Genomic DNA, 15,441 nt, shown 5'->3' with positions numbered 1-15,441 from the left:
AAACCCGGAAATAACCTGTTCCAGTACTTCTGGGTTCGGCGCGGTGCACAACCCGAAATCGCGCAACCCGAAGTGTCTGTAACCCAAGGTAAAGGGACCCCTGACCATTAGGTCGTCGTGGCCGACTCCGGGGTTGCGGCGCTCATCTCACTTTACTGGCTGAGGGAGCCGGTGTACAGCTTCCGGATCATGTGGCCAGCAGGACTAAGCCGCTTCTGGCGAACCAGAGCAGCGCACGGAAACACCGTTTCCCTTCCCACCGGAGTGGTACCTACTTATCTACTTGCACTTTGATGTGCTTTGGAACTGCTGGGTTGGCAGGAGCAGGGACCGAGCAACGGGAGCTCACCCCGTCATTGCGGGGATTCGAACCGCCAACCTTCTGATCGGCAAGTCCTAGGCTCTGTGGTTTAACTCACAGCGCCACCCGCGTCCCATAACCCAAGGTATGACCGTACGAATTCTACAAACAGCTTCCACATCTCCTCGGCCAATAAAGCGAGATGTGCGCCGCAACCCCAGAGTCGGTCACGACTGGACCTAATGGTCAGGGGTCCCTTTACCTTTAATAAATATTGGGTCTGTTTTTGAAGTGAGGGCGCCGAATCTTGCTTGGCATACAGAAAGCAAACGTCTTCTGCAGAGGATCTTTTGTGCAAACCCCTGGAATGCCGCCACCCCTGGAAGTTGGGGACAGGAGGAGGCCAACTGCGCTGAGCCTGACCTGGGGACAAAAACCAGCTTCTTCCACAGCCCCCCCACCCATTTGCCAGGCGAACTTCGTCGCCCCCCGACCCCACAACTCACCTTGCACCCATGACCCGGGGTCCATCGCGCTGGACATGGGAGGCTGGGGTCCAGGCACGCCCCCCGGTTGCTATTGGAGGAAATGCAAGAGCAATGAATCTGAGCACATAAACCTGTCTTCAACTTTGGAACTCCTTGCCACTTGACCCCAGGCTGTTGCTGTTTTTCTTTTGGCGTCTGCTACACACATCTTTGTTTAGGCAACGCCACGTACAAGGTCGACATGGGTCTTAATTAATCTTGATTTTGTTTGTTTTTTTTTAAAAAGGTTTTATATGTTTTTATTTTTCCCCCGCATTTTATTTAATTTTGCACACAAAAAATTGACCAGGGAAATAGAAAAATAGAAATTGTCCAGGGAAATTGTCCATCACAGCAAGTAAGAGCCTAACCGTATAGCTTTCTGCTTGTTGTGCTTTTTTTAATGTATATTTTTTATTAAATTTTTTTCTGTTTTACATTGACGTTCATTTAAACAACCTTAAAATATCAACGACTTCCCTTCTTCTCTTCCCATGGTTCATTTTACACAAATCCCTGCATATTTTGCTCAAAGTAAACCATTCGGTGACACATGGTTACATCCATCAAAACATATTTACACTGTTGAATTTATCTTAGTGCGGCCAACGTTTTCAAACGTACAGAGTTTTCACCCGCATATTCAATAAACATTTTCCAATCTTCTGGTTTTTAAAAAATGTTTTAAATACTTGTTTTTATCCGTGTGCTGTTGGTTTTTGTTTTGCTCTTGATCTGACAATTTCATTGCATTTTTCCTTTCGTAAATCTCTTTAAGGTTGTTCAAGGTAAAGGGACCCCTGACCATTAGGTCCTGTCGTGACCGACTCTGGGGTTGCGGCACTCATCTCGCTTTATTGGCCGAGGGAGCCGGCGTACAGCTTCCGGGTCATGTGGACAGCATGACTAAGCCGCTTCTGGCGAACCAGAGCAGTGCATGGAAACACAGTTTACCTTCCCACCGGAGTGGTACCTACTTATCTACTTGCACTTTGATGTGCTTTCGAACTGCTAGGTTGGCAGGAGCAGGGACCGAGCAACAGGAGCTCAACCCATCGCAGGGATTCGAACCGCCGACCTTCTGATTGGCAAGTCCTAGACTCTGTGGTTTAACCCACAGCGCCACACGCGTCCCTAAGGTTGTTGCGTTTCCCCAAATACACACACACACAAGTGGTATATAAATTTTACAAACTAGATCGATTGGATAGATGGCTGGGTTAAGAATCACCTTATCTATCCTCCATGATGGGATACCTGACATGATACAGAGATGTATTTTTATTGATTGATTTCGTTTCATAAAATTTATATATCACCTGGTTGTTAAAACAAGAACGACACCCCCAAAGCAGTTTACCCCCCCCAAAAAAAGAGACAATAAAATTCTCAACAGGAAACATTAACAGCGATAAAGTAAAACTTTCGAAAAGTTTAAATGAAAACAGATTAAGCTAGCCTGGGTGAGATCCGAAAATCTCATGGGCAACAGCACCCAGATGTTCAATATACAGTGGTACCTCGCAAGACGAAAAACTCACAGGACGAAAGAGTTTTTCGTTTCTTGAGTTGCTTCGCAAGACGAATTTCCTTATGGGCTTGCTTCGCAAGACGAAAAACGAAAACGTCTTGCAAGTTTGTTTCCTTTTTCTTAAAACCGTTAATACCCAGGGTGACTTTGAGGAGCAACTCATAGCAGGCGGTGTGGTAGCCTTTTTTTGAGGTTTTTGAAGACTTTGGTGATTTTGAAGACTTTGGGAAACCGTGCTTGGCAAGACGAAAAAACTCGCAGAACGAATTAATTTTGTCTTGCGAGGCACCACTGTACGTGAAGGACAAATGATATATTCAGAAAGAAAATAAAAGGAGGGGGAGATGGAAGAAGATATATCAGAAAGGCAAGTGGGGATAATGTGAAAATAAAAAATGAGGAGTTGTCAGGTCTAGGAAATGAAATATTCCATTTGTCCAGAGATGGGAAGCCACCAGACAGATTGTTGGGCTGTTGTTTTGGGAAAGGAGGGTGGTGGTTTCCGAATCCTGGTCCTACTCAGAGTAGACACATTGAAAGAGAAGTTCAGGGAAGTTTTTAATATTTTAATATTTGATGCTGTACTATTTTTAACACTTGATTGGGAGCTGCCCAGAGTGGCTGGGGAGACTCAGCCAGATGAGCGGGGTATAAATAATAAATTATTATGATTATTATTATTATTATTACTACTACTACTACTATTATTACTATTAAAGTCAATGGGCATGGCTAACTTAGCTTTCGTTCCAGCAGGTCTACATTTCTATCTCACTCCTTCAAGAAGCTGCCCCCCTTCACTGAATTCCAACAACAGTCTTGCGAGGTAGGCTAAGCTGAGAGACAATGACTGGTCTCCAAGTCAGCTTCCTGGACGAATTGGCGGGTGTGTGTGTGTGTTTTGAACCCTGGTCTCTCCTGGATCCTAGGCCGGCACTCTAGCCACTAAACCGCATTGCCTCTCTGTTGACGACAACCCCGGGGTTGCCGTGTTAAAAGAAACCCACAGCGCCATTGGCCAGGGAGATCGTTTCCGCCAGTACCCGAAGGAAAAGTTTTGCAGATGCTGCCCCAGATTGCCGAAGAATGGATGCTTTTGAATTCTGGTGCTGGAGGAGACTCTTGAGAGTCCCATGGACTGCAAGAAGATCCAACCTCTCCATTCTGAAGGAAATCAGCCCTGAGTGCTCACTGGAAGGACAGATCCTGAAGCTGAGGCTCCAAGACTTTGGCCACCTCATGAGAAGAGAAGACTCCCTGGAAAAGATGCTGGGAAAGATGGAGGGCGCAAGGAGAAGGGGACGACAGAGGACGAGATGGTGGGACAGTGTTCTCGAAGCTACCAGCATGAGTTTGACCAAACTGCGGGAGGCAGTGGAAGACAGGAGTGCCTGGCGTGCTCTGGTCCAGGGGGTCATGAAGAGTCGGACACAACTAAACAACAACAACCCTACAGACTGAGTGTGTGCCCTCTGGTGGGTGGTCTCACCTGGTTTGGCATCCGCAGTGAAGGCCGCAGTCCGGCTGGGAAGCGTGGAGACATGAACGGCTGCGGGAGACACAGAGAGAGTCAGAGAGCAAGTCGGCTGTAAATCACACTAGAGTTAGCTCTCCCTTAGCAAGAAAAGCGATCTGAACAGACTTGGCCGAGTGCCAGGCCTAATGAGCAGAGCAGCTATTCTTCCATGGGAATCAAGTTGCCGAAATCGAAGCTTCCCACCTCCCAGCAGCAGTCCTGAGTCCCCTCCTCTCCAGGGTTTTCGCCAAGCAATCGGAGACCGTGCCTGCGGGCAGCCAACCTCTCCTACGCCCTTTTCACGCCTCTCCTGGTTCTTGGGAGAGAAGAGGAGGAGGGGAGTTCGTCACAGCAAGTGTGGGAGGCAGCTGTGACTTTTGGCCAGCCGGGCTCCTCTCTGCCAATCCTGCTTCTATACAGTGGTACCTTGGTATCCGAACAGCTTAGTTCTCGAAAAACTTGGAACCCGAACATTGCAAACCCGGAAGTAAGAATTCCAGTTTGTGAACATTTTTCGGAAGCTGAACGTGCTCCGTTTTGAGTGCATCGCTTCCTATTTGCCTGGTTCGCTGTAACTTCGCTTCTCGCAATGAGGGAACCGCCAGAAGGCCCTCGGGAGATGGACCCAGGTGTCCGTGCTGGACGATGGGGGTGGAGACGCTCCTTCAGGTATACTGGGTCATTTAGGGCTTTCAAGGTCAGCACCAACACTTTGAATTGTGTTCGGAAACGTACTGGGAGTCAATGTAGGTCTTTCAAGACAGGTGTTATGTGGTCTCGGCAGCCGCTCCCAGTCACCAGTCTAGCTGCTGCATTCTGGATTAGTTGTCGTTTCTGGGTCACCTTCCAAGGTAGCCCCACGTAGAGCGCATTGCAGTAGTCCAAGTGAGAGATAACTAGAGCATGCACCACTCTGGCGAGACAGTCTGTGGGCAGGGAGGGTCTCATCCTGCGTACCAGATGGAGCCGGCCTGGACACAGAACTGACCTGTGCCTCCATGGACAGCTGTGAGTCCAGAATGACTCCCAGGCTGCGCACCTGGTCCTTTGGGGGCAAAGTTACCCCATTCAGGACCAGGGAATCCCCCACACCTGCCTGCCCCCTGTCCCCCCAGAAACAGCACTTTTGTCTTGTCAGGATTCAGCCTCAATCTGTTAGCCGCCATCCATCCTCCAACCGCCTCCAGGCACTCACACAGGACCTTCACCGCCTTCACTGGTTCTGATTTGAAAGAGAGGTAGAGCTGGGTATCATCCGCATTCTGATGGACACCCAGCCCAAACCCCCTGATGATCTCTTCCAGTGGCTGCATGTAGATGTTGAAAAGCGTGGGGGAGAGGATGGAACCCTGAGGCACCCCACAAGGGAGAGCCAAGCAGTCCCTGGCAAGAGTGTGGGGCAGAGGCACAGCCCCCACCAAACTTTAAAAAAATTGCAAGCACACATACACCCCCAGTGGTGGGCTTGGGGCTCTCAAATTTCAGCAGCCGCTACCCTAAACCCATCTCTGACGCCTCTTTCAGGAGGAAATTCCTCCAATGCGGGAGGTTGGACAATTCTGCAATTCCTACCTGCCCGCAGACGGTCTGGCCAGAGTGGTCCATGCTCTAGTTATCTCCCGCTTGGACTACTGCAACGCGCTCTATGTGGGGCTACCTTTGAAGGTGACCGGGAAACTGCAATTAATCCAGAATGCGGCAGCTAGACTGGTGACTGGGAGTGGCCGCCGGGACCACATAACACTGGTTCTGAGAGATCTGCATTGGTTCCCAGTACGTTTCCGAGCACAATTCAAAGTGTTGGTGCTGACCTTGAAAGCCCTAAACGGCCTCGGTCCAGTATACCTGAAGGAGCATCTCCACTCCCATCGTTCAGCCCGGACACTGAGGTCCAGCGCCGAGGGCCTTCTGGTGGTTCCCTCATTGCGAGAAGTGAGGTTACAGGGAACCAGACAGAGGGCCTTCTCGGTAGTGGCACCCGCCCTGTGGAACACCTTCCCTTCAGATGTGAAGGAAATAAGCAGCTATCCTATCTTTAAAAGGCATCTGAAGGCAGCCCTGTTTAGGGAAGTTTTTAATATTTAATGCTGTATTGTTTTTAACACTTGATTGGGAGCCGCCCAGAGTGGCTGGGGAAACTCAGCCAGATGGGCGGGGTATAAATAATAAATTATTAGCATTATTATTATTATTTTCCTCGCCCCATCCAGGCAAGCCTTGCCCTAGCCTGGTGCAGGAAGGCACAGGGCAAATGTTGACCACCCTCTGCCCCTACTCACACAGTTATTATTATTATTATTATTCCATGGGTCACCCCCCAGTGTTACAAAAAAGGGGGGTAGGATTTGCAAGCGACGTCCAATCGTTGAGTGGGAAGGGGACACCCAGAGGTCATCCAGTCCAACCCCCCCCCCACAATGCTGGAATCTTTATAGAGAATGCAGAAATGTCGCAGCAGAATGGCTCTGTGGTCTCACCTGACTTTGCAGCCCCATCATCGCGGCACTGGGGTGGTGTGGCGAGCCCTGGGGGGGCTGCTGGGAGCCTGGAGGTCCCTTGTGGGGCACGGAGGGAAACAGAAACAGAGTTATGGGGGAAAGGACCCCTAGGCCGTGGTTCCAGCCTCCCGTCCTCACCCCCCAAAAATGCCATTTTCCCAACTGATGATCAAAAATGGAAGGTGCCCCCCCCCACTTGGGGGGAAGGTTGGGGTACAGTGATCAGAAAGTCCAGAAGGGATCATTCGGGAAGGAACTGAAAGTAAAAGCTGCTGGCGTCGTGATACCGTTAGATAAATTGATGGTGCGGCTGGAATTGGGAGTGCTCTGGTCGCCTTAGCTAAAAAAGGATATTGTAGGGTTGGAAAACGTTAGGAAAAAGGGTAATCCGAGCGATAAAAGCAGGAGATGGAGGTCTACTAAGAGGGAAGGTTGCAGGGTTTGGGACCAGGGGTAGGCAAACTAAGACCCAGGGGCTGGATCCGGCCCAATCGCCTTCTAAATCCGACCTGCGGACGGTCCGGGAATCAGCGTGTTTTTACACGAGTAGAATGTGTGCTTTTATTTAAAATGCATCTCTGGGTTATTTGTGGGGCATAGGAATTCGTTCATTCTCCCCCCCAAAAAAAATATAGTCCGGCCCCCCACAAGGTCTGAGGGATGGTGGACGGCTCCCCTGCTGAAAAAGTTTGGGACTTGTAAGTTTTAAGTTTGTAAAACAATGCACAGCACGGGGAAATGGAAGGTTTTTCCCCTCCCTCTCTCAGACCGCCAGAGCTGACCATGAGGATCCAGGACGGGGGGAAAGACAGGACTCCCTCCAGCAGCGCAGAGCTTGTGGAACTCCCTGCCACAAGAGACAAGGATGGCCGCCAAACCGGACGGCTTCGAAAGAGAGCCGGCCAAATTGATGGGAACAGTAGAGAGTGATTGATGGCTATCACTGCCGCAACGGCTTCGCTCGGCTTCCGAGGTCAGAGGCAGCAACGTTTATGAATCCCAGTCGTAGGAAACGGAGTCGAATGGGATTCCGCTAGGGGGAGCTGTTGGTTCACACACACCAGGGAAGATAAGAGCTTCTCTCTGCCTCCGGATTTCCCTCTCCTGTTCCCCCCCCCACATACCCTGGCCGTACCCCTCCCCACATAATATACATATGCCCCACACCTTTCCCCACCCCACCCCAGGAAATTCCACAAGCAAGGCACCATCTAATTCACAGGTTCTCCCTGTCGGGCCGAGGTCTGATGGTAGACTGTTCCTGCAACTGGAGGTTGCATTCCAGGAGAGAAAATCCTACGCGACCGCCTCTCCTGGTATGTCCCACAGAGGAACTTACGATCTTCAAACAAAAACATCTTGGAAGTCCCAGGCCACAGGGAGGTTAGGCTGGCCTCAACCAGAGCCAGGGCCTTTTCATCTGTGGCTCCGATCTGGTGGAACGCTCTGCCACAAGAGACCAGGGCCCTGCGGGACTTGACATCTTTCCGCAGGTCCTGCAAGACGGAGCTGTTCCACCAGGCCTTTGGTCAGGGCACAGCCTGACTCCCTCCTCTGGCAATCTTCACGGAACTCTAGCCCAATGGTTGCCATCAATTTGATTTGAATTAATTTTATAATGAAGTGATTTTAGAATGTTGTATTGTTTTATTGTTAAAATAAAAAAAATCCTTCCAGTGGCACCTTAAAGACCAACTAAGTTAGTTCTTGTTTTGAGCTTTCGTGTGCATGCACACTTCTTCAGATACACGGAAACAGAAGTTGCCAGATCCTTCTATATAGTGAGAAGGTGGGGAGGGGTATTACTCAGAAGGGTGGTGGGAATGGGAGATTGGCGGATAGCTGAGATGAGCCTGTTGACGACTCTTAACGACTGTAATAGGTCTTACAGGAAAAGGCAAGGGGTGAGAAGGTGAGAAATGGCTTAGTCATGTATAATGAGATAAGAATCCAATGTTATTGTTGTTAGCCGCCCTGAGCCCGGCTTCGGCTGGGGAGGGCGGGATAGAAATAAAAAAAATTATTATTATTATTATTATAAAGAGAAAGGAGCTTTGCCGGCTCAGACCTGAGACCCCGCAAGCGTTACCTGGAAAAAGCCAGACATCATCGGACTGGGCGCCATTCCATCCCCGGGGGCCACATTTCCCATCACAGGACTGGGTGCGGCCGTGGAGCTCTGTCGAGAAAGAAAGTAAAGCGGGTGGGTCAGAGCAGAACGCGGGTTGGACTAGATGACCCCACCGGGTCCCTTTTAACTCTTGTGATTCTACTATTCTATTCTACGATTCCAATAATCCAGATCTGGAAAAAACAACACGGACCATAAATCCCTGGCCAGAGGGAGCCAGTTCTGGTATCTGAGAGGGTCTCAGAGATGAGGGTGGGCGACAGAGATGATGATACAGTGGTACCTCGGGTTAAGTACTTAATTCATTCCAGAGGTCCGTTCTTAACCTGAAACTGTTCTTAACCTGAAGCACCACTTTAGCTAATGGAGCCTCCTGCTGGCGCCGGAGCACGATTTCTGTTCTCATCCTGAAGCAAAGTTCTTAACCCGAGGTAATATTTCTGGGTTAGCGGAGTCTGTAACCTGAAGCATATGTAACCTGAAGCGTATGTGTCAGAGCTGCTACCAGGTCCCAGCTCACATAGGACCACGCCACACAGCGTCCACTTTAAAAGAGTCTTTATTGAGTTACAGGTTTCATTTCCGAACTGCAGCGTGCAGCTCTACACCTTCTGCTCTAGGTCGGCGAAGACCCGTCTGAGTCCCCGCCTCTTGCACACCAGCTTAATACCCTAGCCTTGCTCCACCTCCTTCGCCTCTCCCTACGTCTCTGGGTCCTTCTGCCCCCCTGGGCCTCCTCCCTTCTACTCTCCTCTGACGCTGACCCCCCTGATCCTTCTGCCTCCTTGCGGCGGGCTTTAGGACCTGGCTCACTCTCCGGGCTGCTTACTGCTCCAGCTTCCGCTGCATTTGAACTTGGCGCGCGCGCCCAACTCTCTACTTTCCTCTTAACCGTTGCCTCGCTCTCTGAGGAGGGCGTGACCACCCCTGACTCGTGCCCTCCCTCCTGCTGACAGCCTCCGGAACCCGATGCCTGGCTACCTTCCTCCCTGCTGCTCTCAGTCTTGAGCGTGGGTCCCGACTTCCAGCTGCTGCCGCCCTCAGTTATGAGCGTGGGTCCCGACTTCCAGCTGCTGCTCTCTGAATCTCCTCTGTTCCCTTCCTCCTGGGGTGTCCCCCCGGATCCCCCCCTTGCTCTGCTCACTGGGGCTCCCTTTTGGGAGTCCTCTGACTCACTGCTTAGGCTTGGAGATCTCGGGTCGTCATCATCACTCATTCTCCCTTCGGCTTCCTCCCCCTCGCTCTCTGTTTCCACCCTTCTCTGCGTCTCTGCTTCTGAACCCCTGACATCCATCCCCCCCTCGAAGCCCCCCCTTCCCCCCTCCCCGCTGTCAGGTGTGGGTGCTGGGCGCTCCATCATCATGGGAGGGAATGCTGGATACAGGTCGCTCCCCGTGGGTGGCCGCCAACTGAAGACCTCCGAGTCTTCCCCCTCGCGGTCGTCGACGTTGACTTGTTGCTCTTCCATCTCTGTACCGCCGTGCTCGAACCCGAGGTCCTCCCCGAACACGTCCATGTCAGTCTCTGCGTCGGTCGCTCGACCTGGCATCTCCAGCCACTTCCTGCGCCATCGCTCCTCTGGTCGATCGTCCCACCAATACGAGTTGCCTGATGCCGAACCTGCCGGTGAACCTTCTGGGGAACGGGTGCTCCGTGCGGGTTCCCCTTCTGAGTCGAATCCATGGAACGTGCTGGAAGAAAGTGTGGGTGTGAACAACCAGTCGTCGAAGAAGCTCGCTGGCATGGGTTTGTGTGGGAAGAGGGCATGAAACTCGTCCTTGAGCAGGGGTTCCTCCAAAGCGTAGTCTGGTACCCAGCTATTGGCGCTGGCCCGGGTGCCCTCTCTGGCTAAGAGGTATTCGACTCCCTCTTCCCCCCATCTGGAGTCCAAAATCTCCGTGACCTCGTTGATGTGGTCCTGGTGCTTCACCTCCCGCGTCTCCGTCCGTTCCCGGAGCGGACTTGGCGCCGTCCCTGGCTCCTGGAACCTGTGAGGTGCCTTGTAGGGAGTGAGCACCGACCTGTGGAACACCGGATGCATTCTGGAACCCTCCGGCAGCGCCAGTCGGAGGGCTACCGGGTTGATCTGCGCTTCGACTTGGTACGGACCGATCTGCTTGTGCCCCAACTTCTTCTTGGCAAGCGACCTGGTCGGCACTGCGTGGGCTGCCAACCAGACCCAGTCTCCCACTTGGATCACTTCGCCAACCCGCCTGTGCTTGTCAGCTTGCACCTTGTAGGCGTGCTTAGCTAGCTCCAGCTGCCGTCTGAGTTGATCGTGGACCGCCTGCAGCTCTGACGCGAACGCGTCCGCCGTCTGTGGTTCTCCTTCCCCCACTCTCTCCAGTCCCGGGAAGGTTCTGGGATTCCTCCCATTGTTGGCAAAGAACGGCGTCACTCCTGTGGACACGTGCTTCGTGTTGTTGTAAGCGAACTCGGCTAGCGGCAGGTAATCCACCCACGTCGCAGGCTGTTGAGTGGCATAGCATCTCAGGTACTGCTGCATGATGGCATTGACCCTCTCTGCTTGCCCGTTGGTCTGCGGGTGTCTTGCTGATGCCAGATTGACCTTGACATTTAGAAAACCCATCAGCTTCTGCCAGAAAGACGAGATGAACTGGCGTCCGCGGTCGGACAGGATAGACCGTGGCAGGCCATGCACTTTGAACACGTGATCTATGAACAGTTTGGCGGTTTGTTCCGCCGTGGCCACCTTCGCACACGGAATGAAATGTGCCATCTTGGTGAACAAGTCCACCACCACTAGCACAGCTGTCTTGCCTCTCGAGCTGGGTAAATCCGTCACAAAGTCCAGGGCCACCCTCTCCCACGGTTCAAACGGTGTTTGCAGCGGTTCTAACAGTCCCGCCGTTGGTCTGTGTACCGGCTTGGCCCTCTGGCAGGTGTCGCACCTCGCGACGTAGTCCGCGACCTCTCCTCTCAGCCTGGGCCACCAGAAGTCTCTCGCGACTAATTCCATCGTTTTCTCTGTGCCAAAGTGACCGGCCGTGGGTGCGTCGTGCAACTGTTGCAGTACCTTGGCGCGAAGGTCGTCTCCTGGTACATAGACAGCCCCTTTGCGTAGGAGCAAGCCGTCCCGCACCTGGAACTCGTCCGTGGTAGCCGTGCCTCTGAGCAGTTCCGCCATCTTGTCTTGCGCGAATGAGTCGTCCCGCAATGCACGTCGCACCGCATCCAGGTCTACTGTAGCTGAGGCACACGCCCACGCCGTCGGTGCGAAGATGTGCATGGCCGCCGCTGGCGTCACCTCTTCTAGGTATTGCGGTTTTCGGGACAGTGCATCCGCCATGATGTTGGTGTCGCCTGGGACGTACTCTATTCGGAAATTGAAGTCAGCAAAGAACTCCGCCCAACGTATCTGCCTCTGGTTCAGGAACTGAGCCGTGCGCCAGTGCTCCAGATTCTTGTGGTCCGTGCAGACCTGCACCGTGTGCTTGGCGCCGATTAGGAAGTGCCTCCACGCCTTGAAAGCTGCATGAATGGCCAGCAACTCCCTGTCCCAGATGGTGTAGTTCTGCTCCGACTTGCTGAGCTTTCTGGAGTAGAACGCTCCCGGCCGCCACACCCCCTGCGGGTCTCGCTGCAGCAGGACAGCTCCCACGGCTCTGTCTGACGCGTCTGTCTCTACCCTCAACGGTTTACTGGGGTCGATATGCAGCAGTTGCTTCTCCGATGCGAAGAGATGCTTGAGCGCTTGAAAGGACTGTTCCGCCTGCTCCGTCCAGATGAATTTCTTTTTTTTGGAGCTGAGCGTGTCCGTAATTGCTGCCGTCTGCATCGCGAACCCCTTGATAAACTTGCGATAGAAGTTGGCGAAGCCGACAAACCGCTGGACCTCCTTCCGGTTGCGCGGGCTTTTCCAATCCAATACCGCACGAACCTTGGTGCTGTCCATGGCTATCCCCTTGTCCGACAACTTGTATCCCAGGAAATCCACCTCCGTCGTGTCGAACTGGCACTTCTCCAGCTTGGCGTACAGTCTATGTTGTTGCAACCTGCTGAGCACCTCCCTCACGTCTCGGTCGTGAGCTTGCTGCGAGTCAGAGAAAATCAGGATGTCATCCAGGAAGCAGACGCATGTCTTGTAGAGGAGTCCCTCCAACACGTGATGCATAAAAGCTTGAAAACAGTGAGAGCCATTTTGTAATCCAAAGGGCATAACTCTGTATTCGTAGGTGCCCAGCGGTGTGAACATGGCCGTCTTCCACTCATCGCCCTCCCGCATGCGGATGAGATTGTACGCCCCTCGCAGGTCCAACTTGGTGAACACGCGTCCCTTGCGCACCGTCGCGAGGAGGTCGTCAATCCTGGGCATGGGGTAATCAGACGGTTTGGTCATCTGGTTCAAAAGGCGGTAGTCCACAACTAGTCTTTTTTGGGGCGTGTCTTTCTTTTTCACGAAGAAAACGGGACTGCCCCCCACTGCCTTGGACTCTCTGATGAAGCCACGCTCCAGATTATGCTCGATGAACTGTTTGAGTTCCTGCATTTCATCTTCAGACATGGAGTATAGCCGCCCCTTCGGCAGCGTCGCCCCCGGTAGGAGGTCAATCTTGCAGTCATATGGCCGGTGAGGGGGTAGCTTGTCCGCCTCCTTCTCGCAGAAGACCTCCAAAAAGCTCGCGTATTTGTGGGGGACCGCTTGCAACGTTCCCAACTGCAGTTGTGATTCCTCCTCCTCTCCCTCCCGTCGGGGCAGGATGCAGTGTTCTGCGCAATAAGAGGAGCCGAAGATCAGTTGTCTCTGGTACCAAGCCAGTGTCGGACTGTGCCTGTCCAGCCAACTCATGCCCAACACAATGGGCGTGTCAGACAGTTGGGTGACATTAAAACTGATGACTTCCCTGTGGTTGCCAAGGCGCATCACCATCGGTGGCGTCTGCTTCACCACCTGCCCCCCTAGCAACTCTCTGCCATCCACTGTGACGACTTGCAGGGGCAGAGTGGCAGGCAATAGCTGTATAGCGTGCTGCTCCACAAAGCTCTGCGCTATAAAGTCTGCGTTGCTTCCAGAATCCACAGAAAGCGGCACTTCGATAGTGACGCCGTCGGGTAGCTGGAGAGATGCTGTGAGCTGCACTACTGGTTTGGGTGGGAGGGGATCCGTGGGTTGCAAGATTGCTGGGGACTGCTTCACAGATGCGTCTGGCTGGGCCCCAGTGCCTCCGTCTCCAGCCAGACATCGTCGTTTCCCTGCTGTGGTTCTCCTTGCTGCGTTGCTGCAGTCACCATTGCTGAGGCTGCAGTGTGCTTGTGGAGCCTCCGGGGACACTCCTTCGCCAAATGGCCTGGATCCTCGCAGATGTAACACTTCCTGTTCCCTCTAGGAGGCTTCGCTTTCACTGCTGCCGGTGCTAGGGCTCTGGCTGCTGACTGAGCCCTTGCACCTCCAACCTCCATCGGTTCCCCTCCCCCTCCTGGCGGAGGTGTGGATTGCGCACGCGCTGCTTCCCTCGGAACGAAAGAGAAACTTCTCGCTGCTTCGCGCCCTCCACGTCCTTCATCTCTGCACCATGGACGTTCTTCCAGCCTCACCCCCACAGTCAGCGCCCTTTGGACCACCTCCTGCGTGCTTCGGGGCCTCTCCCCCCTTGCAATTTCATCCTTAACCGCAGAACTTAGACCCTCCCAGAAGAGGTCTCTGACAGGGGGCGAATCCCGATCCCATTCTAAAGCACTGACTAGCGCAAAAAATCGGGCGTGATACTGCCGGACGCTCGCCCTCCCTTGTTTTAGTCCATGAATCTCCCGTCTGGCAAGATCCACATCAATAGTAGACAAAAAACACGCATCCATCGCTTTGATAAAGGCATCTGCATTCTGAAGCGCCGGATCTTTATCCCTCCACAAATTGCGCAGCCAGGCTTTGGCATCCCCATGCAAATGGGACAATATGAACCCCACCTTCTCTTCCTCATCTCTAAAGTCTTTTGCCAGCAGTTGCAGTGCGCACATTACGTCTGCTCTAAAATTAGGGTACTGTTGCAAAGTCCCATCGAAGTGAGCCACAAGCCCTCCTGCTCTCCGTGCCAATCCCACGCCCTCCGGTCTGGGTCCCGGTTGCCCTTGCTTAACAAGCATTTCAAACCTGGCGTGTAGGTCTCTGTAGGCGGCTGTAGTCTCCTCCTCCCGTTTCTTGGAAGCCAATACCTCTGAGGACAACTGGGTCACTGCCTCTTGCAGCGCGGAGATCCTCTGTTCTTCCGTCATCTTGCTAACCTTTGTGAGCTCGCTTACAGACACCCCTCTTCCTCCCCTAGCGGCTTCTGCTCCCGCTGCGAGGTTTCAGGTTTCTGAAGCTTTGATGAGACGGGTCTTACTGTCAGAGCTGCTACCAGGTCCCAGCTCACATAGGACCACGCCACACAGCGTCCACTTTAAAAGAGTCTTTATTGAGTTACAGGTTTCATTTCCGAACTGCAGCGTGCAGCTCTACACCTTCTGCTCTAGGTCGGCGAAGACCCGTCTGAGTCCCCGCCTCTTGCACACCAGCTTAATACCCTAGCCTTGCTCCACCTCCTTCGCCTCTCCCTACGTCTCTGGGTCCTTCTGCCCCCCTGGGCCTCCTCCCTTCTACTCTCCTCTGACGCTGACCCCCCCTGATCCTTCTGCCTCCTTGCGGCGGGCTTTAGGACCTGGCTCACTCTCCGGGCTGCTTACTGCTCCAGCTTCCGCTGCATTTGAACTTGGCGCGCGCGCCCAACTCTCTACTTTCCTCTTAACCGTTGCCTCGCTCTCTGAGGAGGGCGTGACCACCCCTGACTCGTGCCCTCCCTCCTGCTGACAGCCTCCGGAACCCGATGCCTGGCTACCTTCCTCCCTGCTGCTCTCAGTCTTGAGCGTGGGTCCCGACTTCCAGCTGCTGCCGCCCTCAGTTATGAGCGTGGGTCCCGACTTCCAGCTGCTGCTCTCTGAA

The 15,441-nt window shown here is 53.2% G+C and overlaps 1 protein-coding gene across 1 annotated transcript in view; it reads right to left on the bottom strand.

Annotated features, from left to right (window-relative positions):
• The window catches only part of SSBP4 (single stranded DNA binding protein 4), a 44,267-nt gene that overhangs the window by 11,303 nt on the left and 17,523 nt on the right, over nucleotides 1-15,441 (bottom strand). The window contains exons 5-8 of the mRNA XM_082206525.1: nucleotides 8,463-8,552; nucleotides 6,353-6,430; nucleotides 3,849-3,908; nucleotides 808-877 (exon numbers count right to left, since the gene is read on the bottom strand). Of these exons, the coding sequence (XP_082062651.1) occupies nucleotides 808-877; nucleotides 3,849-3,908; nucleotides 6,353-6,430; nucleotides 8,463-8,552 (298 nt within the window). The remainder of the gene's footprint in view (nucleotides 1-807; nucleotides 878-3,848; nucleotides 3,909-6,352; nucleotides 6,431-8,462; nucleotides 8,553-15,441) is intronic.

This window comes from Podarcis vaucheri, assembly GCF_965113315.1.
Source record: "Podarcis vaucheri genome assembly, chromosome: 18".
Taxonomy (NCBI): Eukaryota; Metazoa; Chordata; class Lepidosauria; order Squamata; family Lacertidae; genus Podarcis; species Podarcis vaucheri.
This window is presented reverse-complemented; position numbering and strand designations above follow the sequence as displayed.